General features: G+C 51.6%; 1 protein-coding gene across 4 annotated transcripts in view; it reads left to right on the top strand.

Annotated features, from left to right (window-relative positions):
* LOC142199999 (microtubule-actin cross-linking factor 1, isoforms 6/7-like) overlaps positions 1-25801 on the top strand; it is a 71137-nt gene that overhangs the window by 23429 nt on the left and 21907 nt on the right. For all 4 annotated transcript variants that reach the window (XM_075269981.1, XM_075269980.1, XM_075269982.1 and 1 more), the window contains exons 2-21: positions 3934-4501; positions 5995-6066; positions 10903-11052; positions 11790-11965; positions 12051-12210; positions 12324-12408; positions 12686-12924; positions 17397-17516; positions 17597-17704; positions 17931-18149; positions 18275-18478; positions 18616-18841; positions 18931-19157; positions 19295-19417; positions 23088-23189; positions 23330-23431; positions 23695-23835; positions 23963-24118; positions 24820-25017; positions 25141-25269. In XM_075269981.1, the coding sequence (XP_075126082.1) occupies positions 3980-4501; positions 5995-6066; positions 10903-11052; positions 11790-11965; positions 12051-12210; positions 12324-12408; positions 12686-12924; positions 17397-17516; positions 17597-17704; positions 17931-18149; positions 18275-18478; positions 18616-18841; positions 18931-19157; positions 19295-19417; positions 23088-23189; positions 23330-23431; positions 23695-23835; positions 23963-24118; positions 24820-25017; positions 25141-25269 (3459 nt within the window). In that variant the 5' untranslated portion in view covers positions 3934-3979. The remainder of the gene's footprint in view (positions 1-3933; positions 4502-5994; positions 6067-10902; positions 11053-11789; positions 11966-12050; positions 12211-12323; positions 12409-12685; positions 12925-17396; positions 17517-17596; positions 17705-17930; positions 18150-18274; positions 18479-18615; positions 18842-18930; positions 19158-19294; positions 19418-23087; positions 23190-23329; positions 23432-23694; positions 23836-23962; positions 24119-24819; positions 25018-25140; positions 25270-25801) is intronic.

Genomic DNA, 25801 nt, shown 5'->3' with positions numbered 1-25801 from the left:
ATATATACAGTGTATACACATACATGGCAGGTGAGCGGCTCTATATACAGTGTATACACATACATGGCAGGTGAGCGGCTATATATACAGTGTATACATATACATGGCAGGTGAGTGGCTCTATATACAGTGTATACACATACATGGTAGGTGAGCGGCTATATATACAGTGTATACATATACATGGCAGGTGAGTGGCTCTATATACAGTGTATACACATACATGGCAGGTGAGCGGCTCTATATACAGTGTATACATATACATGGTAGGTGAGTGGCTCTATATACAGTGTATACATGGCAGGTGAGTGGCTCTATATACAGTGTATACTCATACATGGCAGGTGAGTGGCTCTATATACAGTGTATACACATACATGGCAGGTGAGTGGCTCTATATACAGTGTATACACATACATGGTAGGTGAGCGGCTCTATATACAGTGTATACACATACATGGCAGGTGAGTGGCTCTATATACAGTGTATACACATACATGGCAGGTGAGCGGCTATATATACAGTGTATACTCATACATGGCAGGTGAGTGGCTCTATATACAGTGTATACACATACATGGTAGGTGAGCGGCTCTATATACAGTGTATACTCATACATGGCAGGTGAGCGGCTCTATATACAGTGTATACACATACATGGCAGGTGAGCGACTCTATATACAGTGTATACACATACATGGCAGGTGAGCGGCTCTATATACAGTGTATACACAGACATGGCAGGTGAGCGGCTATATATACAGTGTATACACAGACATGGCAGGTGAGCGGCTATATATACAGTGTATACACATACATGGCAGGTGAGTGGCTCTATATACAGTGTATACACATACATGGGGCGGGGTGAGGGGTAATCCATCCCCATGGCAGGTGAGCGGTGATATATACAGTGTATACACATACATGGCAGGTGAGTGGCTCTATATACAGTGTATACACATACATGGCAGGTGAGCGGTGATATATACAGTGTATACACATACATGGCAGGTGAGTGGCTATATATACAGTGTATACACAGACATGGCAGGTGAGTGGCTCTATATACAGTGTATACACAGACATGGCAGGTGAGTGGCTATATATACAGTGTATACACAGACATGGCAGGTGAGCGGCTCTATATACAGTGTATACACATACATGGTAGGTGAGTGGCTCTATATACAGTGTATACACATACATGGCAGGTGAGCGGCTCTATATACAGTGTATACACATACATGGCAGGTGAGTGGCTCTATATACAGTGTATACATATACATGGCAGGTGAGTGGCTATATATACAGTGTATACACATACATGGCAGGTGAGCGGCTATATATACAGTGTATACACAGACATGGCAGGTGAGCGGCTATATATACAGTGTATACATGGCAGGTGAGCGGCTATATATACAGTGTATACACATACATGGCAGGTGAGTGGCTCTATATACAGTGTATACATGGCAGGTGAGTGGCTCTATATACAGTGTATACACATACATGGTAGGTGAGCGGCTCTATATACAGTGTATACACATACATGGCAGGTGAGTGGCTCTATATACAGTGTATACACATACATGGCAGGTGAGCGGCTATATATACAGTGTATACTCATACATGGCAGGTGAGTGGCTCTATATACAGTGTATACACAGACATGGCAGGTGAGTGGCTATATATACAGTGTATACACAGACATGGCAGGTGAGCGGCTCTATATACAGTGTATACACATACATGGTAGGTGAGTGGCTCTATATACAGTGTATACACATACATGGCAGGTGAGTGGCTCTATATACAGTGTATACATATACATGGCAGGTGAGTGGCTATATATACAGTGTATACACATACATGGCAGGTGAGCGGCTATATATACAGTGTATACACAGACATGGCAGGTGAGCGGCTATATATACAGTGTATACATGGCAGGTGAGCGGCTATATATACAGTGTATACACATACATGGCAGGTGAGTGGCTCTATATACAGTGTATACACATACATGGCAGGTGAGTGGCTCTATATACAGTGTATACACATACATGGCAGGTGAGTGGCTCTATATACAGTGTATACACATACATGGCAGGTGAGTGGCTCTATATACAGTGTATACACATACATGGCAGGTGAGCGGCTATATATACAGTGTATACACATACATGGCAGGTGAGTGGCTCTATATATAGTGTATACATATACATGGTAGGTGAGTGGCTCTATATACAGTGTATACACATACATGGCAGGTGAGTGGCTCTATATACAGTGTATACACAGACATGGCAGGTGAGCGGCTCTATATACAGTGTATACACATACATGGCAGGTGAGCGGCTCTATATACAGTGTATACACATACATGGTAGGTGAGTGGCTCTATATACAGTGTATACACATACATGGCAGGTGAGTGGCTCTATATACAGTGTATACACATACATGGCAGGTGAGCGGCTATATATACAGTGTATACATATACATGGCAGGTGAGCGGCTCTATATACAGTGTATACACATACATGGCAGGTGAGCGGCTCTATATACAGTGTATACACATACATGGCAGGTGAGCGGCTCTATATACAGTGTATACACATACATGGCAGGTGAGCGGCTCTATATACAGTGTATACACATACATGGCAGGTGAGTGGCTCTATATACAGTGTATACACATACATGGTAGGTGAGCGGCTCTATATACAGTGTATACACATACATGGCAGGTGAGTGGCTCTATATACAGTGTATACACATACATGGCAGGTGAGTGGCTCTATATACAGTGTATACACATACATGGCAGGTGAGTGGCTCTATATACAGTGTATACACATACATGGCAGGTGAGCGGCTATATATACAGTGTATACACATACATGGCAGGTGAGTGGCTCTATATACAGTGTATACACATACATGGCAAGTGAGCGGCTATATATACAGTGTATACACATACATGGCAGGTGAGTGGCTCTATATACAGTGTATACACATACATGGGGCGGGGTGAGGGGTAATCCATCCCCATGGCAGGTGAGCGGCTCGTCCTGTCATCGCCTCCTGCCGAGCGTTAATCCCTCCGCCCTCCTGACCGTTTAATCCTGCAGACAAAACACTGCGACGTCTCGTCAGCTCTGCGCTCCCAGCGGGCACTGATTGAGACGTCCTGGCAGAGGCCGCACAATGCATGTGAGGTCCAGGGCAAAGGCAAACACGTTCCAACCTGCCCGACGCAGCCCCATGTAAATCTGCAGTTATATAATCCAAAACATCCTCAAATTCTCTGCGTTATCCCCACCCTGACCCTGTCCTGCTCACACAGCTGAGGGTTTGTTACAGTGTCAGGTGCCGCACAGATCACACAGAGGTTACCATGTAGCCAGCCATCACTCTCTCCTGTTTGTTACAATGTATCGGTGTCAGCGCTGATCACAGGCTCAACAGAAATTCAACTGTAACAAACCCTCCGCTGTGATGTATCAGGTCTTCATCCTCTGAATCTTTGTCATATTCCTGTTCACTGACAGCGAGCGTCACTGCAATGATGAAAAGGAAGGGCCCGGATGACTTTTTTGAAGAGAGATATATAACAGGTTATGGACTCGTTGTACGGACACGCTGATCCAGGGTTTATACTGACGGCCACATTGGGGTCGGGAAAGAATATTTTCACTAAATTGGGGCAATTGGCCGGAGCCTCATGGGGGGGTTTGCCTCCCCTAGATCAGCATTGTAGGGACTGTAGGGTTATAGGTTGGACTTGATGGACTGATGTCGTCATCCAACCTCATCTACTATGTAACTCCTTACTATGTGCTGTGACTGGTTGCTATGTATTTGTATCTGCGCTGACTTCTCCCTCCTCCCATTTGATAATAAAGTCTCTATTTTCGGTTCCAGGTGGCGGCTGCGCTGATGTCGGACGCGCCTCTACCGTCCGGGGACCATGGGTAATTCCGTCAGCCAACCTAGCTGCCTGGGGGACAAGAACCGGAAGTCCCAGCGCTTTCTGAAGGAATGTTGTATGAAGAAGGAATCCATCATCGACATCCAGAGCGTGAGGAACAATGTGGAGGCCGGCGGCGCTGCGACCAGCGCGGACAAGAAGCAGAAGGAGCTGAACGTCACCCCGACCTCCAGCAAAGCCCAAACCAAGGAGCCGCTGCCCAAACAGAACAATGCCGACGCCAACGTCCAGCACGCCCGGAAAGAGACGCCCTGCTCCACACCTGACCACAGCGGCAATGTGTGGACTCCGCAGAGAGGAACCTTACAGAGGAACTCCGGAAGCAGCTGGTCATGGAAGCCGCTCGCCACCAGAGAGGTGACAGAAGTGACAGAAGTGACCGAGACCATCGTCACCGAGATTGTGGAGGTGACCCAGTATCCAAGCGGAGACAAGAGCGGAGAACCCATCATCACCAGGACCGTCAAAGTGCTGAGCGAGTGCGCCGGGGAACTGGCAGAGGTTAATACGCCATCAATGGCTGCCAAATATTGTTACCATGACATCTGCTCACATCATGTCTGGTTTCTGATTGGTCAAAATAAAGGGATCTGTTCTAAATATCTGGAGTTGTCAATATTTACACCAGTCTGACCCCAAAGTAGCGGCCCTGACCTCCGAGTGCCCATGGCTAGTGAGAATGTGCAGCGGATATGTTCTCTTCTCTGTACACCCCTGGGGCCCCTCTCTCATCTCTACCCACCATTGGGGCCCTTCTCTTTACAATCACCACTGGGGCCCCTCTCTCATCTCTACCCACCATTGGGGCCCTTCTCTTTACAATCACCACTGGGGCCCCTCTCTCATCTCTGCCCACTATTGGGGCCCCTCTCTTTACAGTCTCCCCTGGGGCCCCTCTCTCATCTCTACCCACCATTGGGGCCCTTCTCTTTACAATCACCACTGGGGCCCCTCTCTCATCTCTGCCCACCATTGGGGCCCTTCTCTTTACAATCACCACTGGGCCCCTCTCATCTCTGCCCACCACTGGGCCCCTCTCATCTCTGCCCACCACTGGGCCCCTCTCATCTCTGCCCACCACTGGGCCCCTCTCATCTCTGCCCACCACTGTGGCCCCTCTCATCTCTGCCCACCACTGGGCCCCTCTCATCTCTGCCCACCACTGCGGCCCCTCTCTTATCTGTACACCCCTGTGGCCCCTCTCATCTCTGCCCACCACTGCGGCCCCTCTCTTATCTGTACACCCCTGTGGCCCCTCTCATCTCTGCCCACCACTGGGCCCCTCTCATCTCTGCCCACCACTGGGCCCCTCTCTTATCTGTAAACTCTCTGGGGCCCCTCTCTTTACACTCCACCACTGGGGCCCTTCTCTTGAGCTCTGTAGTCTGATGGTCTGAGGGTAGGCGGAGTCTCTGCGTACGGTGAGTGTGACGGCGTTGGCGGCAGTAATGGGCGCTCACACACTGCTGACCCTCAGTGACAGAGAAGCTGCCGCCTCTGACATTTACTAGCAGCAAAATCACAGAAAACTGTGAGCGATGTGTTAGGCCGTGTTCATACTACCGTGTTGTGGGGAGGCTGTGACAATGTCATGTGGGTGGGGCTGTGACAATGTCATGTGGGTGGGGCTGTGACAATGCCATGTGGGTGGGGCTGTGACAATGTCATGTGGGTGGGGCTGTGACAATGCCATGTGGGTGGGGCTGTGACAATGCCATGTGGGTGGGGCTGTGACAATGCCATGTGGGTGGGGCTGTGACAATGCCATGTGGGTGGGGCTGTGACAATGTCATGTGGGTGGGGCTGTGACAATGCCATGTGGGTGGGGCTGTGACAATGCCATGTGGGTGGGGCTGTGACAATGCCATGTGGGTGGGGCTGTGACAATGGCATGCTGGGTAATTGGTTGGTAGATGTGATGCTCTGCTCTAGATGGATCAGATAGCACAACTGTGCGGTGAGCGGTGACATACACAACTCTGCTGTGATTCCAGGTACAGAACAGCCGTGAAGTACAGACAGAATCTCAGTACCAAGTGGGGAAATGGGACACCTACACCAAAACGGTACCGTGTGGAGAAGTCTATGTCATGACCTGGTGTAGATGTGTCCTCCTATGTGATACATTGTATAGCTGTGTCCTCCTGTGTGATACATTGTATAGTTGTGTCCTCCTGTGTGATACATTGTATAGCTGTGTCCTCCTATGTGATACATTGTATAGTTGTGTCCTCCTGTGTGATACATTGTATAGTTGTGTCCTCCTGTGAGATACATTGTATAGTTGTGTCCTCCTGTGTGATACATTGTATAGTTGTGTCCTCCTGTGTGATACATTGTATAGTTGTCTCCTCCTGTGTGATACATTGTATAGTTGTCTCCTCCTGTGTGATACATTGTATAGTTGTGTCCTCCTGTGAGATACATTGTATAGTTGTCTCCTCCTGTGTGATACATTGTATAGTTGTGTCCTCCTGTGTGATACATTGTATAGTTGTGTCCTCCTGTGTGATACATTGTATAGTTGTCTCCTCCTGTGTGATACATTGTATAGCTGTGTCCTCCTGTGTGATACATTGTATAGTTGTGTCCTCCTGTGTGATACATTGTATAGTTGTGTCCTCCTGTGAGATACATTGTATAGTTGTGTCCTCCTGTGTGATACATTGTATAGTTGTGTCCTCCTGTGTGATACATTGTATAGTTGTCTCCTCCTGTGTGATACATTGTATAGTTGTCTCCTCCTGTGTGATACATTGTATAGTTGTGTCCTCCTGTGAGATACATTGTATAGCTGTGTCCTCCTGTGTGATACATTGTATAGTTGTGTCCTCCTGTGAGATACATTGTATAGTTGTCTCCTCCTGTGTGATACATTGTATAGCTGTGTCCTCCTATGTGATACATTGTATAGCTGTGTCCTCCTGTGTGATACATTGTATAGCTGTGTCCTCCTGTGTGATACATTGTATAGTTGTGTCCTCCTGTGTGATACATTGTATAGTTGTCTCCTCCTATGTGATACATTGTATAGCTGTGTCCTCCTGTGTGATACATTGTATAGTTGTCTCCTCCTGTGTGATACATTGTATAGCTGTGTCGTCCTGTGTGATACAATGTATAGTTGTGTCCTCCTGTGTGATACATTGTATAGTTGTCTCCTCCTGTGTGATACATTGTATAGCTGTGTCCTCCTGTGTGATACATTGTATAGTTGTGTCCTCCTGTGAGATACATTGTATAGTTGTCTCCTCCTGTGTGATACATTGTATAGTTGTCTCCTCCTATGTGATACATTGTATAGTTGTGTCCTCCTGTGTGATACATTGTATAGTTGTGTCCTCCTGTGTGATACATTGTATAGCTGTGTCCTCCTATGTGATACATTGTATAGCTGTGTCCTCCTATGTGATACATTGTATAGCTGTGTCCTCCTATGTGATACATTGTATAGCTGTGTCCTCCTATGTGATACATTGTATAGCTGTGTCCTCCTGTGAGATACATTGTATAGTTGTCTCCTCCTGTGTGATACATTGTATAGTTGTCTCCTCCTATGTGATACATTGTATAGTTGTGTCCTCCTGTGTGATACATTGTATAGTTGTGTCCTCCTGTGTGATACATTGTATAGCTGTGTCCTCCTATGTGATACATTGTATAGCTGTGTCCTCCTATGTGATACATTGTATAGCTGTGTCCTCCTGTGTGATACATTGTATAGCTGTGTCCTCCTGTGTGATACATTGTATAGCTGTGTCCTCCTGTGTGATACATTGTATAGTTGTGTCCTCCTGTGTGATACATTGTATAGCTGTGTCCTCCTGTGTGATACATTGTATAGTTGTGTCCTCCTGTGTGATACATTGTATAGTTGTGTCCTCCTGTGTGATACATTGTATAGCTGTGTCCTCCTGTGTGATACATTGTATAGTTGTCTCCTCCTATGTGATACATTGTATAGTTGTCTCCTCCTATGTGATACATTGTATAGTTGTCTCCTCCTATGTGATACATTGTATAGTTGTGTCCTCCTGTGTGATACATTGTATAGCTGTCTCCTCCTGTGTGATACATTGTATAGCTGTCTCCTCCTGTGTGATACATTGTATAGCTGTGTCCTCCTATGTGATACATTGTATAGTTGTGTCCTCCTGTGTGATACATTGTATAGTTGTGTCCTCCTGTGTGATACATTGTATAGTTGTGTCCTCCTGTGTGATACATTGTATAGTTGTGTCCTCCTGTGTGATACATTGTATAGCTGTGTCCTCCTGTGTGATACATTGTATAGCTGTCTCCTCCTATGTGATACATTGTATAGCTGTGTCCTCCTATGTGATACATTGTATAGTTGTGTCCTCCTATGTGATACATTGTATAGTTGTGTCCTCCTGTGTGATACATTGTATAGTTGTGTCCTCCTGTGTGATACATTGTATAGCTGTCTCCTCCTGTGTGATACATTGTATAGTTGTGTCCTCCTGTGTGATACATTGTATAGCTGTGTCCTCCTGTGTGATACATTGTATAGTTGTGTCCTCCTGTGTGATACATTGTATAGTTGTGTCCTCCTGTGTGATACATTGTATAGTTGTGTCCTCCTGTGTGATACATTGTATAGTTGTGTCCTCCTGTGTGATACATTGTATAGTTGTGTCCTCCTGTGTGATACATTGTATAGTTGTGTCCTCCTGTGTGATACATTGTATAGCTGTGTCCTCCTGTGTGATACATTGTATAGTTGTCTCCTCCTGTGTGATACATTGTATAGTTGTCTCCTCCTGTGTGATACATTGTATAGTTGTGTCCTCCTGTGTGATACATTGTATAGCTGTGTCCTCCTGTGTGATACATTGTATAGCTGTGTCCTCCTGTGTGATACATTGTATAGCTGTGTCCTCCTGTGTGATACATTGTATAGTTGTCTCCTCCTGTGTGATACATTGTATAGCTGTGTCCTCCTGTGTGATACATTGTATAGTTGTGTTATCTTATATACAATACAATATATATGTATCTCTTGGGACGTGTGTTTCGCCTCCGTCCACCCCTGAGTAGACATGTTCCACCTACAGTCCTATGAAAAAGTTTGGGCACCCCTATTAATCTTAATCATTTTTAGTTCTAAATATTTTGGTTTTGCAACAGCCATTTCAGTTTGATATATCTAATAACTGATGGACACAGTAATATTTCAGGATTGAAATGAGGTTTATTGTACTAACAGAAAATGTGCAATATGCATTAAACCAAAATTTGACCGGTGCAAAAGTATGGGCACCTCAACAGAAAAGTGACATTAATATTTAGTAGATCCTCCTTTTGCAAAGATAACAGCCTCTAGTCGCTTCCTGTAGCTTTTAATCAGTTCCTGGATCCTGGATGAAGGTATTTTGGACAAACAATTCAAGTTCAGTTATGTTAGATGGTCGCCGAGCATGGACAGCCCGCTTCAAATCATCCCACAGATGTTCAATGATATTCAGGTCTGGGGACTGGGATGGCCATTCCAGAACATTGTAATTGTTCCTCTGCATGAATGCCTGAGGATTTGGAGCGGTGTTTTGGATCATTGTCTTGCTGAAATATCCATCCCCGGCGTAACTTCAACTTCGTCACTGATTCTTGAACATTATTCTCAAGAATCTGCTGATACTGAGTGGAATCCATGTGACCCTCAACTTTACCAAGATTCCCGATGCCGGCATTGGCCACACAGCCCCAAAGCATGATGGAACCTCCACCAAATTTTACAGTGGGTAGCATGTGTTTTTCTTAGAATGCTGTTTCTTTTTGGACGCCATGCATAACGCCTTTTTTTATAACCAAACAACTCAATTTTTGTTTCCAAAATGAAGCTGCCTTGTCCAAATGTGCTTTTTCATACCTCAGGCAACTCTATTTGTGGCGTACGTGCAGAAACGGCTTCTTTCTCATCACTCTCCCATACAGCTTCTCCTTGTGCAAAGTGCGCTGTATTGTTACCGATGCACAGTGACACCATCTGCAGCAAGATGATGCTGCAGCTCTTTGGAGGTGGTCTGTGGATTGTCCTTGACTGTTCTCACCATTCTTCTTCTCTGCCTTTCTGATATTTTTCTTGGCCTGCCACTTCTGGGCTTAACAAGAACTGTCCCCGTGGTCTTCCATTTCCTTACTATGTTCCTCACAGTGGAAACTGACAGGTTAAATCTCTGAGACAACGTTTTGTATCCTTCCCCTGAACAACTATGTTGAACAATCTTTGTTTTCAGATCATTTGAGAGTTGTTTTGAGTAGCCCATGATGCCACTCTTCAGAGGAGATTCAAATAGGAGATCAACTTGCAATTGGCCACCTTAAATACCTTTTCTTATGATTGGATACATCTGGCTATCAAGTTCAAAGCTCACTGAGGTTACAAAACCAATTTTGTGCTTCAGTAAGTCAGTAAAAAGTAGTTAGGGGAATTCAAATCAATAAAATGATAAGGGTGCCCATACTTTTGCACCGGTCAAATTTTGGTTTAATGCATATTGCACATTTTCTGTTAGTACAATAAACCTCATTTCAATCCTGAAATATTACTGTGTCCATCAGTTATTAGATATATCAAACTGAAATGGCTGTTGCAAACACCAAAATATTTAGAACAAAAAATGATTAAGATTAATAGGGGTGCCCAAACTTTTTCATAGGACTGTATGTAAGCTGCGCTCACTGATTGTTTTTTGGAAACCATCAGTAAGTTTGTGGACAGATCTCCTCCCCCCGACAGTCTAGCTTGTCTTCTATAAGTCTGGGGGTGCAGTAAGGAGAGAAGATGTGACTGACGCAGGACTCACTTACATTGTGTGCGTGTTATGTAGCTCTGGCTGTTACATGTTCCAGCAGTGTACTCAGCCCTGCTCCTCTTGCAGGTTTCCCAGCATGCACTGGCACTGCCCGAACCACCCGAGAACCAGGAGACTGTCCTCACCTGGGTGTCCGAAATGGAGGATCTAATGGAGGCCCAAAAACCTCCCTCCTCAGAGGCCAAAGTGGTGAAGGCTCAGCTCCAGGAACAGAAGGTGAGAGCTTATGTTTATTTCACATGTACTGTGTATTGTATGTGGTTTGTATCACACGTGTGTTCTGTATGATATATGGTTTATATCACACGTGTTCTGTATTATATATGGTTTGTATCACATGTGTTCTGTATTATATCTGGTTTGTATCACACACGTGTTCTGTATGATATGTGGTTTATATCACACGTGTTCTATATTATATGTGGTTTGTATCACACGTGTTCTGTATGATATGTGGTTTATATCACACGTGTGTTCTATATTATATGTGGTTTGTATCACACGTGTTCTGTATGATATGTGGTTTATATCACACGTGTGTTCTGTATGATATGTGGTTTATATCACACGTGTTCTGTAGCACATGTGGTTTATATCACACGTGTGTTCTGTATGATATGTGGTTTGTATCACACGTGTGTTCTGTATGATATATGGTTTATATCACACGTGTTCTGTATGATATGTGGTTTATATCACACGTGTTCTGTATGATATGTGGTTTATATCACACGTGTGTTCTGTATGATATGTGGTTTATATCACACGTGTTCTGTAGCACATGTGGTTTATATCACACGTGTGTTCTATATGATATGTGGTTTATATCACACGTGTTCTGTAGCACATGTGGTTTATATCACACGTGTTCTATATGATATGTGGTTTATATCACACGTGTTCTGTAGCACATGTGGTTTATATCACGTGTGTTCTATATTGTTCTGTTGCAGCTTCTCCAGAGGTTATTACAGGAGAGAAGGTCACGGGTTGAGCGAGTCTTACAGGGTAAAAAGTCACCATCACAGCCCCTTCCTATAGAGGGCGCTGAGCAGAGAGGACAGAGCAGAGACCCCCTGACAGAGCTGCGGGATCGGTGGGACACTCTGCTGCGGAGGGCAGAGGACAGGTGAGTGACAGAACCTCCGGCAGAGGAGCCATACAATATCTAGAAGCTTCCATGATGTCCTCACCTGGAGATCCTCTCATTGTAGACACCGCCAGTTAGAGCGCATCGCCCCGGCCGCTCACAACTTCCACCAGGCTCTGGATGTCTTCCATGACTGGGTGAGCGGCACTGAGAGGCGGCTGACCGAGCTCTGGAGAACAAACAGGTCTATGAGCCAAATCAAAGACTGCCACAAGGAAGTGCAGGTATTGTCCTCTGGAGTGACAGCAGGGCCCAGGGCCCCATCTCAGGAGCCCATCGACATGACCTATACCTAGCACCATGTCCAGGAGGTCTCACATGTCATTTCTTCCTTCAGGACCTTTGTAAGGAGATTCAGAGCAAACCTGGAGACATAGACGAGATCCTGGAGAAGGGTCAGGTCATCCTGGAGCTTGTGTCAGGTGCGCTGCATGGTTGACCATTGACGTACAATAGCCATGGTGGGCCTGGATGGTTATGAGTTAATGTTATGGAGGTTCAGTGGATAACACGTCATTATACGGTATAGGATGGTGAGGGGTTAATGATGGGGGTCTCGGGCCGGTCAGCGCTCTATATTCCCTGCACACATCGGGTCAGAGTTGGCCTAGTTTGTCTCCTTATAGAATAAAGTAGGGCCAGAAAGTAGTCGGGCCCCCGGGTGTCATCAGTACTGACGTGCGGGTTATGGGTCTCCAGGGGAGGAGGCGCAGCTCTGCCAGGAGAAGATGGACGCCCTACGGGTCCGCTACATCATCATTGCTCAGAGCGCTGGGGACATCCTGCAGAGGCTGGAGCAGACCATAGAGGCCACCACTCACCTGGACCCTTCCCAGGAAGACGTCTCCCTCTGGCTGGGGCGTATGGAGAAGCTGGTGTCCTCCATACATACCGGAGGTGAAAGGGAGCGGAGGCTGACTGCCAGCGACACCGAAAAGGTGAGAGGAAGAGAAAGCTACTTGTGTCCCTGTCCTCCCCCATATCGGTGCAGTGACCTCCCCATGTCGGTGCAGTGTCCTCCCCCATGTCGATGCAGTGTCCTCCCCCATGTCGGTGCAGTGTCCTCCCTCATGTCGGTGCAGTGTCCTTCCTCATTTCGGTGGAGGGTCCTTTCTCATGTCGGTGCAGTGTCCTCCCCCATGTCGGTGCAGTGGCCTCCCTCATGTCGGTGCAGTGTCCTTCCTCATTTCGGTGGAGGGTCCTTTCTCATGTCGGTGCAGTGTCCTCCCCCATGTCAGTGCAGTGTCCTCCCCCATGTCGGTGCAGTGTCCTCCCCCATGTCGGTGCAGTGTCCTCCCCCATGTCGGTGCAGTGTCTTCCCCCATGTCGGTGCAGTGTCCTCCCCCATGTCGGTGCAGTGTCCTCCCCCATGTCGGTGCAGTGTCCTTCCTCATGTCGGTGCAGTGTCCTTCCTCATGTCGGTGCAGTGTCCTCCCCATGTCGGTGCAGTGTCCTCCCCCATGTCGGTGCAGTGTCCTCCCCCATGTCGGTGCAGTGTCCTTCCTCATGTCGGTGCAGTGTCCTTCCTCATGTCGGTGCAGTGTCCTCCCCATGTCGGTGCAGTGTCCTCCCCCATGTCGGTGCAGTGTCCTCCCCCATGTCGGTGCAGTGTCCTCCCCCATGTCGGTGCAGTGTCTTCCCCCATGTCGGTGCAGTGTCCTCCCCCATGTCGGTGCAGTTTCCTCCCCCATGTCGGTGCAGTGTCCTCCCCCATGTCGGTGCAGTGTCCTCCCCCATGTCGGTGCAGTGTCTTCCCCCATGTCGTTGCAGTGTCCTCCCCCATGTCGGTGCAGTGTCCTCCCCCATGTCGGTGCAGTGTCCTTCCTCATGTCGGTGCAGTGTCCTCCCCCATGTCGGTGCAGTGTCCTCCCCCATGTCGGTGCAGTGTCCTCCCCCATGTCGGTGCAGTGTCCTCCCCCATGTCGGTGCAGTGTCCTCCCCCATGTCGGTGCAGTGTCCTCCCCCATGTTGGTGCAGTGTCCTCCCCCATGTCGGTGCAGTGTCCTCCCCCATGTCGGTGCAGTGTCCTTCCTCATGTCGGTGCAGTGTCCTCCCCCATGTCGGTGCAGTGTCCTCCCCCATGTCGGTGCAGTGTCCTTCCTCATGTCGGTGCAGTGTCCTTCCTCATGTTGGTGCAGTTTCCTCCCCCATGTCGGTGCAGTGACCTCCCCATGTCGGTGCAGTGACCTCCCCCATGTTGGTGCAGTGTCCTCCTCCATGTGGGTGCAGGGTCCTTTCTCATGTCGGTGCAGTGTCCTCCCCCATGTCGGTGCAGTGTCCTTCCTCATGTCGGTGCAGTGTCCTCCCCATGTCGGTGCAGTGTCTTCCCCCATTTCGGTGCAGTGTCCTTCCTCATGTCGGTGCAGTGTCCTCCCCATGTCGGTGCAGTGTCCTCCCCCATGTCGGTGCAGTGTCCTCCCCCATGTCGGTGCAGTGTCTTCCCCCATGTCGGTGCAGTGTCCTCCCCCATGTCGGTGCAGTTTCCTCCCCCATGTCGGTGCAGTGTCCTTCCTCATGTCGGTGCAGTGTCCTCCCTCATGTCGGTGCAGTGTCCTCCCCCATGTCGGTGCAGTGTCCTCCCCCATGTCGGTGCAGTGCCCTCCCCCATGTCGGTGCAGTGTCCTTCCTCATGTCGGTGCTGTGACCTCCCCCATGTCGGTGCTGTGACCTCCCCCATGTTGGTGCAGTGTCCTCCTCCATGTGGGTGCAGGGTCCTTTCTCATGTCGGTGCAGTGTCCTCCCCCATGTCGGTGCAGTGTCCTCCCCCATGTCGGTGCAGTGTCCTCCCCCATGTCGGTGCAGTTGCCTCCCCCATGTCGGTGCAGTGTCCTCCCCCATGTCGGTGCAGTGTCTTCCCCCATGTCGGTGCAGTGACCTCCACCATGTCAGTGCAGTGTCCTCCCCCATGTCGGTGCAGTGTCCTCCCCCATGTCGGTGCAGTGTCCTTCCTCATGTCGGTGCAGTGTCCTCCCTCATGTCGGTGCAGTGTCTTCCCCCATGTCGGTGCAGTGTCCTCCCCCATGTCGGTGCAGTGTCCTTCCTCATGTCGGTGCAGTGTCCTCCCTCATGTCGGTGCAGTGTCCTTCCTCTTTTCGGTGGAGGGTCCTTTCTCATGTCGGTGCAGTGACCTCCACCATGTCAGTGCAGTGTCCTCCTCCATGTCGGTGCAGTGTCCTCCCCCATGTCGGTGCAGTGTCCTTCCCCCATGTCGGTGCAGTGTCCTCCCCCATGTCGGTGCAGTGTCCTTCCTCATGTCGGTGCAGTGTCCTCCCTCATGTCGGTGCAGTGTCCTTCCTCTTTTCGGTGGAGGGTCCTTTCTCATGTCGGTGCAGTGACCTCCACCATGTCAGTGCAGTGTCCTCCCCCATGTCGGTGCAGTGTCCTCCCCCATGTCGGTGCAGTGTCCTCCCCCATGTCGGTGCAGTGTCCTTCCTCATGTCGGTGCACGGTCCTTTCTCATGTCGGTGCAGTGTCCTCCCCCGTGTCGGTGCAGTGTCCTCCCTTGTGTCGGTGCAATGTCCTCTCCCATGTCGGTGCAGTGTCCTCCCCCATGTCGGTGCAGTGTCCTCCCACATGTCGGTGTAGTGTCCTCCCCCATGTCGGTGCAGTGTCCTCCCTCATGTCGGTGCAGTGTCCTCACTCATGTCGGTGCAGTGTCCTCCCTTATGTCGGTGCAGTGTCCTCCCCCATGTCGGTGCAGTATCCTCCCCCATGTCGGTGCAGTGTCCTCCCCCATGTCGGTGCAGTGTCCTTCCTCATGTCGGTGCAGTGTCCTCCCCATGTCGGTGCAGTGTCCTCCCCCATGTCGGTGCAGTGTCCTCCCCCATGTCGGTGCAGTGTCCTCCCCCATGTCGGTGCAGTGTCTTCCCCCATGTCGGTGCAGTGTCCTCCCCCATGTCGGTGCAGTTTCTTCCCCCATGTCGGTGCAGTGTCCTTCCTCATGTCGGTGCAGTGTCCTCCCTCATGTCGGTGCAGTGTCCTCCCCCATGTCGGTGCAGTGTCCTCCCCCATGTCGGTGCAGTGTCCTCCCCCATGTCGGTGCAGTGTCCTTCCTCATGTCGGTGCTGTGACCTCCCCCATGTCGGTGCTGTGACCTCCCCCATGTTGGTGCAGTGTCCTCCTCCATGTGGGTGCAGGGTCCTCCCCCATGTCGGTGCAGTGTCCTCCCCCATGTCGGTGCAGTGTCCTCCCCCATGTCGGTGCAGTGTCCTCCCCCATGTCGGTGCAGTGTCCTCCCCCATGTCGGTGCAGTGTCCTCCCCCATGTCGGTGCAGTGTCTTCCCCCATGTCGGTGCAGTGACCTCCACCATGTCAGTGCAGTGTCCTCCCCCATGTCGGTGCAGTGTCCTCCCCCATGTCGGTGCAGTGTCCTCCCCCATGTCGGTGCAGTGTCCTTCCTCATGTCGGTGCAGTGTCTTCCCCCATGTCGGTGCAGTGTCCTCCCCCATGTCGGTGCAGTGTCCTCCCTCATGTCGGTGCAGTGTCCTTCCTCTTTTCGGTGGAGGGTCCTTTCTCATGTCGGTGCAGTGACCTCCACCATGTCAGTGCAGTGTCCTCCCCCATGTCGGTGCAGTGTCCTCCCCCATGTCGGTGCAGTGTCCTCCCCCATGTCGGTGCAGTGTCCTCCCCCATGTCGGTGCAGTGTCCTTCCTCATGTCGGTGCACGGTCCTTTCTCATGTCGGTGCAGTGTCCTCCCCCGTGTCGGTGCAGTGTCCTCCCTTGTGTCGGTGCAATGTCCTCTCCCATGTCAGTGCAGTGTCCTCCCTCATGTCGGTGCAGTGTCCTCCCACATGTCGGTGTAGTGTCCTCCCCCATGTCGGTGCAGTGTCCTCCCTCATGTCGGTGCAGTGTCCTCCCTTATGTCGGTGCAGTGTCCTCCCCCATGTCGGTGCAGTGTCCTTCCTCATGTCGGTGCAGTGTCCTCCCTCATGTCGGTGCAGTGTCCTCACTCATGTCGGTGCAGTGTCCTCCCTTATGTCGGTGCAGTGTCCTCCCCCATGTCGGTGCAGTATCCTCCCCCATGTCGGTGCAGTGTCCTCCCCCATGTCGGTGCAGTGTCCTCCCCCATGTCGGTGCAGTGTCCTCCCCCATGTCGGTGCAGTGTCCTCCCCCATGTCGGTGCAGTGTCCTCCCTCATGTCGGTGCAGTGTCCTCCCTCATGTCGGTGCAGTGTCCTCCCCCATGTCGGTGCAGTGTCCTCCCTCATGTCGGTGCAGTGTCCTCCCTCATGTCGGTGCAGTGTCCTCCCCCATGTCGGTGCAGTGTCCTCCCTCATGTCGGTGCAGTGTCCTCCCCCATGTCGGTGCAGTGTCCCCCCCATGTCAGTGCAGTGTCCTCCTTCTTGCCCCTCCCTCACTGCAGTACTCTTCGCCTCCTTTCAGTCATTGCCTGTGTTTTTCTGTTGTCCAGTTGGAGCAGGTCATTCGGTCTGAGCTCACACACCTCACTGCCACGGAGAGGCATCTGGAGGAGGTCACCCGGGTCACACTGGACGCAGACTCCATACAGTCCCAGATGAGGGAGCACAAGGTGAGAGCCGCCCTGCTGGGCACAGTTCAGCTCTTCATCTTCTTCCTATGATAGTAATGATGCCATATCTGATTCTGTAGCTGCTGGCGGTGGACGTCCTGCAGCATCAGGGGATTGTGGAGAGGCTTCTGTGTATCTCAGATGTCCTGCTGACACTATGTCCGAAGCATACTGAGGAGCAACTGCAGGTGAGCAGAACTGGAAACCAGATAGTTACTGATACTGTGTACTGAATGCACTAAGGAGCAACCAAAGGTAAGAGAGGACTGGATAAGAACAACGGTCAGTTACTGATACTGTGTCGTGAGTGCTGAGGAGCATCTTCAGATCCAGGGTCAAGATCTGGGGTCGTTCTGGCCAGATGATGGGATTTCGGCACTATTGTTATAACATGGCCCTTTCTTCTGCCCGCAGCTGTCCTTGGAGTCTCTTAAAGAGACCTCTCCCCGGATAGTGGCCCAGGTGACCAGTTCGCCGCCTGCCCTGGATCATGCCCTGACTCTGCTGGGACAGTTCTCAGAAGCAGAAGACGAGCTGCTGCCCTGGATGCAGGAGACGGAAAGAGAACTACCCCGGCTGTCCCCAAACTATGGCAACTACAGTGACATCAGAGAACAACAGCAGCAGCTGCAGGTCAGCAGGGCGCTCGGGTGTCACTATACCTCCTTCAGCCTCTAGGTGTCACTACATGGGGGGGGCATACATGAATTTGATGTTTGTGGGGGGGATTCTGTGACCCCTGTGCTGTCTCCTCGCAGGCTCTAAGGGAAGTGATTGCTGAGCACAAGCCCCTGGTCACCAAGCTGCACCGAGTGTCCTGTAAGCTGTCTGAGCTGTGCCCGGAGGAAGGGGCCGCCTTTCAGAGTCGCTTTGAGGCTGCAGAGAAACGTTACTGCTGCATCCGAGAGGCTGTGCGCCAGGCTGCCGCCGTCCTGGAGGATACCCTCCCCCGATACAGCCAGGTGAGTGTCCATAGACTGCTGCTTTAAGGGGAACCCCAACAAAAATAGGCAGTGCTCCATGAGTAATCACCAGTCCTATGTGCAGGAAGTCTCACAGCAGCACAGAGGAATTTTAGTGCAGCTTATTTTGTCCTTAGGTTAATGAGAGGATCGATCTGATGAGTGACAGCCTGGAGAGATTGGCTGACCGGTTGCAGAGCGCCTCTTCTGTGCGCGGTGAGCCCTCCAGAATCCGGGAGCAGCTCAGAGAGAACGGCCAAGTGCAGGCCGAGCTGGAGAAGATGGGAATGGCTCTGGAGAACATCAGCAAGCAGGCAGCAGAGCTCATATCCAGTCTTCCAGATCAGACGGAGGAGCCTCGAGGTACCTGCGCTCTTGCTGGGCATCTGTAGGATGATGGGGGTTGCCATCTACATGGGGTGGCCGTGCGCTGAGCTGTCCTTGTATTGTAGGGGTCACACAGCGTACGGCAGCGTTACAGGCCCGGTGGCAGGAACTGTGCAGCCGGGCAGAGGACAGGGACAGGTGGCTCTCGGGGCTCCTGATGTTGGCTGAACGCTTCTGGAATGGACTCTCAGATTTGGCAGTGACTCTCGCTGACACCCAGCAAATGGTTCTGGACACAGAAGAGCCCGCTTCTGACCCAGACTCCATCAGGACCCGACTGGATGCCATGCAGGTAGGTGCCCCCTACTGAGGGTATAATCCAAGGCCTAGACATCCCGAGGGCTCCAGTGACCCCACACTGACCTGTGATAACTATACAATGCTGGTATCTCCTCCGTCACTGCTGATCTCTGGACTCCATGTTGTCAGGCTCTGCGCGAGGACATTGACAACCTGCAGAATGACCTGGACACACTGGGGTCGGTGGGGGTGGAGCTGATGTCGTCCTGCGGGGACATGGACAAACCAGATGTGACCAAGAGTCTGGATGAGGTGAGTAAAGGCTGTGCTGGGGGGAGGGAGGGGGCGCACCGAGGAAAATATGCTATAGATGATCTAATAATCTGTAGACATGGTAGTGACTGAGGGGGCAGAGCGGTCTGGGGGGAGGTCAGAGGAGTCTGAAAGGGGGACAAAGTAGCTCGGAGTGGGGTGAGAGTGTTCTGGAGTGGAAATAGGGATCTAGAGGTGAGACAGAGGGGTCTAGACAAGTGGTCTGGAGGGGTGACGGAGAGGTCTAGACGAGAGGTCTGGAGGGGTGACGGAGAGGTCTAGACGAGAGGTCTGGAGAGGTGACGGAGAGGTCTAGACAAGAGGTCTGGAGAGGTGACGGAAAGGTCTAGACGAGAGGTCTAGAGGGGTGACGGAGAGGTCTAGACGAGAGGTCTGGAGTGGTGACGGAAAGGTCTAGACGAGAGGTCTGGAGGGGTGACGGAGAGAGAGAGATCTAGATGAGAGGTCTGGAGGGGTGACGGAGAGGTCTAGACGAGAGGTCTGGAGGGGTGACGGAGAGAGAGATATCTAGATGAGAGGTCTGGAGGGGTGACGGAGAGATCTAGACATGAGGTCTGGAGGGGTGACGGAGAGGTCTAGACGATAGGTCTGGAGGGGTGACGGAAAGGTCTAGACGAGAGGTCTGGAGGGGTGACGGAAAGGTCTAGACGAGAGGTCTGGAGGGGTGATGGAGAGAGAGAGATCTAGATGAGAGGTCTGGAGGGGTGACAGAGAGGTCTAGACTAGAGGTCTGGAGGGGTGACGGAGAGGTCTAGACTAGAGGTCTGGAGGGGTGACAGAGAGATCTAGACGAGAGGTCTGGAGAGGTGACGGAGAGATCTAGACGAGAGGTCTGGAGGGGTGACGGAAAGGTCTAGACGAGAGGTCTAGAGGGGTGACGGAGAGGTCTAGACAAGAGGTCTGGAGAGGTGACAGAGAGGTCTAGACGAGAGGTCTGGAGAGGTGACGGAAAGGTCTAGACGAGAGGTCTGGAGAGGTGACAGAGAGGTCTAGACGAGAGGTCTGGAGGGGTGACGGAGAGGTCTAGACTAGAGGTCTGGAGGGGTGACGGAGAGGTCTAGACTAGAGGTCTGGAGGGGTGACAGAGAGATCTAGACGAGAGGTCTGGAGAGGTGACGGAGAGGTCTAGACGAGAGGTCTGGAGGGGTGACGGAAAGGTCTAGACGAGAGGTCTAGAGGGGTGACGGAGAGGTCTAGACAAGAGGTCTGGAGAGGTGACAGAGAGGTCTAGATGAGAAGTCTGGAGAGGTGACGGAGAGGTCTAGACAAGAGGTCTGGAGAGGTGACGGAAAGGTCTAGACGAGAGGTCTAGAGGGGTGACGGAGAGGTCTAGACAAGAGGTCTGGAGAGGTGACAGAGAGGTCTAGACGAGAGGTCTGGAGTGGTGACGGAAAGGTCTAGACGAGAGGTCTGGAGAGGTGACAGAGAGGTCTAGACGAGAGGTCTGGAGGGGTGACGGAAAGGTCTAGACGAGAGGTCTGGAGGGGTGACGGAGAGAGAGAGATCTAGATGAGAGGTCTGGAGGGGTGACAGAGAGGTCTAGACTAGAGGTCTGGAGGGGTGACGGAGAGAGAGATCTAGATGAGAGGTCTGGAGGGGTGACAGAGAGGTCTAGACTAGAGGTCTGGAGGGGTGACGGAGAGGTCTAGACTAGAGGTCTGGAGGGGTGACAGAGAGATCTAGACGAGAGGTCTGGAGAGGTGACGGAGAGGTCTAGACGAGAGGTCTGGAGGGGTGACGGAGAGGTCTAGACGAGAGGTCTGGAGGGGTGACGGAGAGGTCTAGACGAGAGGTCTGGAGGGGTGACGGAAAGGTCTAGACGAGAGGTCTGGAGGGGTGACGGAGAGAGAGAGAGATCTAGATGAGAGGTCTGGAGGGGTGACAGAGAGGTCTAGACTAGAGGTCTGGAGGGGTGACGGAGAGGTCTAGACTAGAGGTCTGGAGGGGTGACAGAGAGGTCTAGACGAGAGGTCTGGAGAGGTGACGGAGAGGTCTAGACGAGAGGTCTGGAGGGGTGACGGAGAGGTCTAGACGAGAGGTCTGGAGGGGTGACAGAGAGGTCTAGACGAGAGGTCTGGAGGGGTGACAGAGAGATCTAGACGAGAGGTCTGGAGGGGTGACGGAGAGGTCTAGACGAGAGGTCTGGAGGGGTGACGGAGAGAGAGATATCTAGATGAGAGGTCTGGAGGGGTGACGAAGAGATCTAGACATGAGGTCTGGAGGGGTGACGGAGAGGTCTAGACGAGAGGTCTGGAGGGGTGACGGAGAGGTCTAGACAAGAGGTCTGGAGAGGTGACGGAAAGGTCTAGACGAGAGGTCTAGAGGGGTGACGGAGAGGTCTAGACAAGAGGTCTGGAGAGGTGACAGAGAGGTCTAGACGAGAGGTCTGGAGGGGTGACGGAAAGGTCTAGACGAGAGGTCTGGAGACGTGACAGAGAGGTCTAGACGAGAGGTCTGGAGGGGTGACGGAGAGAGAGATATCTAGATGAGAGGTCTGGAGGGGTGACGGAGAGATCTAGACATGAGGTCTGGAGGGGTGACGGAGAGGTCTAGACGAGAGGTCTGGAGGGGTTACGGAAAGGTCTAGATGAGAAGTCTGGAGAGGTGACGGAGGGGTCTAGACGAGAGGTCTGGAGAGGTGACGGAGAGGTCTAGACAAGAGGTCTGGAGAGGTGACGGAAAGGTCTAGACGAGAGGTCTAGAGGGGTGACGGAGAGGTCTAGACAAGAGGTCTGGAGAGGTGACAGAGAGGTCTAGACGAGAGGTCTGGAGTGGTGACGGAAAGGTCTAGACGAGAGGTCTGGAGAGGTGACAGAGAGGTCTAGACGAGAGGTCTGGAGGGGTGACGGAAAGGTCTAGACGAGAGGTCTGGAGGGGTGACGGAGAGAGAGAGATCTAGATGAGAGGTCTGGAGGGGTGACAGAGAGGTCTAGACTAGAGGTCTGGAGGGGTGACGGAGAGGTCTAGACTAGAGGTCTGGAGGGGTGACAGAGAGATCTAGACGAGAGGTCTGGAGAGGTGACGGAGAGGTCTAGACGAGAGGTCTGGAGGGGTGACGGAGAGGTCTAGACGAGAGGTCTGGAGGGGTGACGGAAAGGTCTAGACGAGAGGTCTGGAGGGGTGACGGAGAGGTCTAGACTAGAGGTCTGGAGGGGTGACAGAGAGATCTAGACGAGAGGTCTGGAGAGGTGACGGAGAGGTCTAGACGAGAGGTCTGGAGGGGTGACGGAGGGGTCTAGACGAGAGGTCTGGAGGGGTGACGGAGGGGTCTTGATGAGAGGTCTGGAGGGGTGACGGAGAGGTCTAGACGAGAGGTCTCGAGGGGTGACAGAGAGGTCTAGACGAGAGGTCTGGAGGGGTGACAGAGAGATCTAGACGAGAGGTCTGGAGGGGTGACGGAGGGGTCTTGATGAGAGGTCTGGAGGGGTGACGGAGGGGTCTAGACGAGAGGTCTGGAGAGGTGACGGAGAGGTCTAGACGAGAGGTCTGGAGGGGTGACGGAGAGGTCTAGACTAGAGGTCTGGAGGGGTAAAGGAGAGGTCAGGGGAGGTTACGATCTGGCAGCTTGTTTTTCGCTCTTGCTCGGTATCGCAGGTCGGGACTATCAGATACTTGTAGAATTGATTTTCGGTGTCATCTCCTCCTGCAGCTCTACAACACATGGAACAGTCTGAACAAGGTCTGGGGTGAGCGGTACACTCGCCTGGAGGAGCAGCTGAAGGCCACTGTCCGCTACCAGGAGACCATCCAGGTATTTTGGACCACTACATGTCCAGACATGATAGTCAGACAGTAGTGGGGGAGGGGTAGTGACCACCTCAGGTCCATGATGGGAGGGGGTCTGCTCATGGAGTAGTTGTGGGTTGCAGCTCTTGACCTCTCTCTCCGCAGCGGCTGCAGGACTGGCTGCTCAGCGCTGAATCTCGCCTGTCAGAGGAGTTCCTGGTGGGAGGAGACCTGGACATGGTGAAGCAACAATTGTCAGAGCTGAAGGTGAGCCCTGTCATGGATCCAAAATGGTCGGCAGTGAGTGACCCCTGTGTGGACAGCCGCCAGCCCCCCAGAGATACTTACCTGCTGTGTGCAGTCAGTGAATGGAGCATAAAACCTGTAACAACAAATCTGTGGCTGCAGCTCTAAGTGTGACTGGAGTATAAGACCCGCTGTAATTCACAAACCGTAGATGAATACAATTACTGAGCGTGGTCTGGCGATGTATTCTGTGCTCTAGCTCACCTGTCTGTGTCTTCTATCAGGAGTTCAAAAGAGAACTGTACCAGCACCGGGTGGAGCTAGAGAGCATCGGGCACCAGAACCTGGACAAGCCGGGAGACTGTCCGCTGAGCGACTTCAGAGAGCGCTGGGACCGGCTGGAGGAGGAGGCCGTGAGCCGACAGGTAAGTACCCTGAGCCTTAGGAGTGGTGTGTAGCGCCCCCTCCTGGTCAGTGCAGGTATCAGTGAAGTCTCTTCCCAGGCAGCGGGGCATGTATGGTACCCCCTGACATGTCTTCTTCTACTCACAGCACCAGCTGGAAGACGCTCTGATGGGTCTGGGCCAGTTCCAGAACCAGCTGGATGAGCTCCTGAACTGGTTGTCTCACACGGCAGAGCAACTACAGGGGCCACGCCTGCCCTGTACCGACCTGCAGAGCTGTGAGATCGAGCTGGCCAAACACAAGGTGAGTGCACAGAAACCCTGACAGCCGGGACCCCAGACTCAGGGCAGACCATGATAGAGCATGTGAGCAGGGCAGACATAATGGGGTTTATAGTCACATCTGCTGCAATGACGCTCACACTGGTCGTCTACTCCATCTGTACTAATGAAAGGTGAGTGCTGTGTCCTGGCACAATGGTCGGACACGGATTCCACCGATGTTGTCTTGACTGTGCTCTGCCTGTTCATCATTAAAGGGGTTGTCCACTTTCAGACCAATACTGAGAGACAAACGGGTCACAGCACAGAAGCCATGAGCCTGTAATGAGCCGCGCACCTTTGTTTCCATCACATGACCATGGACTGAATGCAGTGTGTCCTGGCGTAGTGAACCTCGAAATACAATAGACAATGATTTGTTACCAGGGTACAGCACCCTTACTTTGGTGCAATCCAGAATACATTGGAGTGTGACCCCTGAGTACTGCTCACTTTCCTATGGTCCATACTACATTGGGGTGTTCCCCCTGAGTTGTTCTCCCCTTGGTAATACATTGGACTGTATCCCCTTATTACTATTTGTCTTGCTATGGTCCAGAATACATTATTGTATGCCCCCCGAGTACCGCTCCACATGGTATGGTCCACACTACATTTGGTTGCTCCCCCTGGTAGTTCATTGGGGTTTTGCCCTCAGTATTACATGGCTGCTTGTTCCGGCAGGTCCTGAGGAATGACGTGTTGTCTCACACCCGCACTGTGGAATCGGTGGACGAGGCGGGGCGGGGGATCTCACACTCCTCTCCTGGTGATGGGGTGGACGCTCTTCAGACCAGGCTGAGAGAACTGACGCAACGCTGGGAGTTTGTCCAGAATGAGACGGAGAGACGTCAGCTGGAGCTGGAGAATGACCTGAGCAGGGTAATGGGGCTATGTAACCAAGGGGGGAGGAGAGGTACCCAGTATTCTGCACCCACACACTGACAGCGAGACCCCCTCCGTATACCTGACATCTGACGCTACAGTGATGGCGTCTTTTTACAGGTGCAGGATGTAACTCTGGAGATCACTGACCTTCTGCAGTGGCTTGAGCAGGTGGAGGCGCAACTGTCCTTCTCCAAACCAGTGTGGGGGCAGCCAGAGAGCACAAGAGATGCCTTGACCAAACACCTGGTAAGAATTACCTACACCAGCATCCATGCGCTCTACACTCTTCCTCCTTCCTCCTGTGCTCTACACTCTTCTTCCTTCCTCTCCTGCGCTCTACACTCTTCTTACTTCCTCTCCTGCACTCTACACTCTTCTTCCTTACTCTCCTGCTCTCTACACTCTTCTTCCTTACTCTCCTGCGCTCTACACTCTTCCTCCTTCCTCTCCTGCGCTCTACACTCTTCTTTCTTCCTCTCCTGCACTCTACACTCTTCCTCCTTCCTCTCCTGCGCTCTACACTCTTCTTACTTCCTCTCCTGCACTCTACACTCTTCTTCCTTACTCTCCTGCTCTCTACACTCTTCTTCCTTACTCTCCTGCGCTCTACACTCTTCCTCCTTCCTCTCCTGCGCTCTACACTCTTCTTTCTTCCTCTCTTGCACTCTACACTCTTCTTCCTTACTCTCCTGCTCTCTACACTCTTCTTCCTTTCTCTCCTGCGCTCTACACTCTTCTTCCTTCCTCTCCTGCGCTCTACACTCTTCTTCCTTACTCT

The sequence above is a fragment of the Leptodactylus fuscus genome, chromosome 4, assembly GCF_031893055.1.
Source record: "Leptodactylus fuscus isolate aLepFus1 chromosome 4, aLepFus1.hap2, whole genome shotgun sequence".
NCBI lineage: Eukaryota > Metazoa > Chordata > Amphibia > Anura > Leptodactylidae > Leptodactylus > Leptodactylus fuscus.
This window is presented reverse-complemented; position numbering and strand designations above follow the sequence as displayed.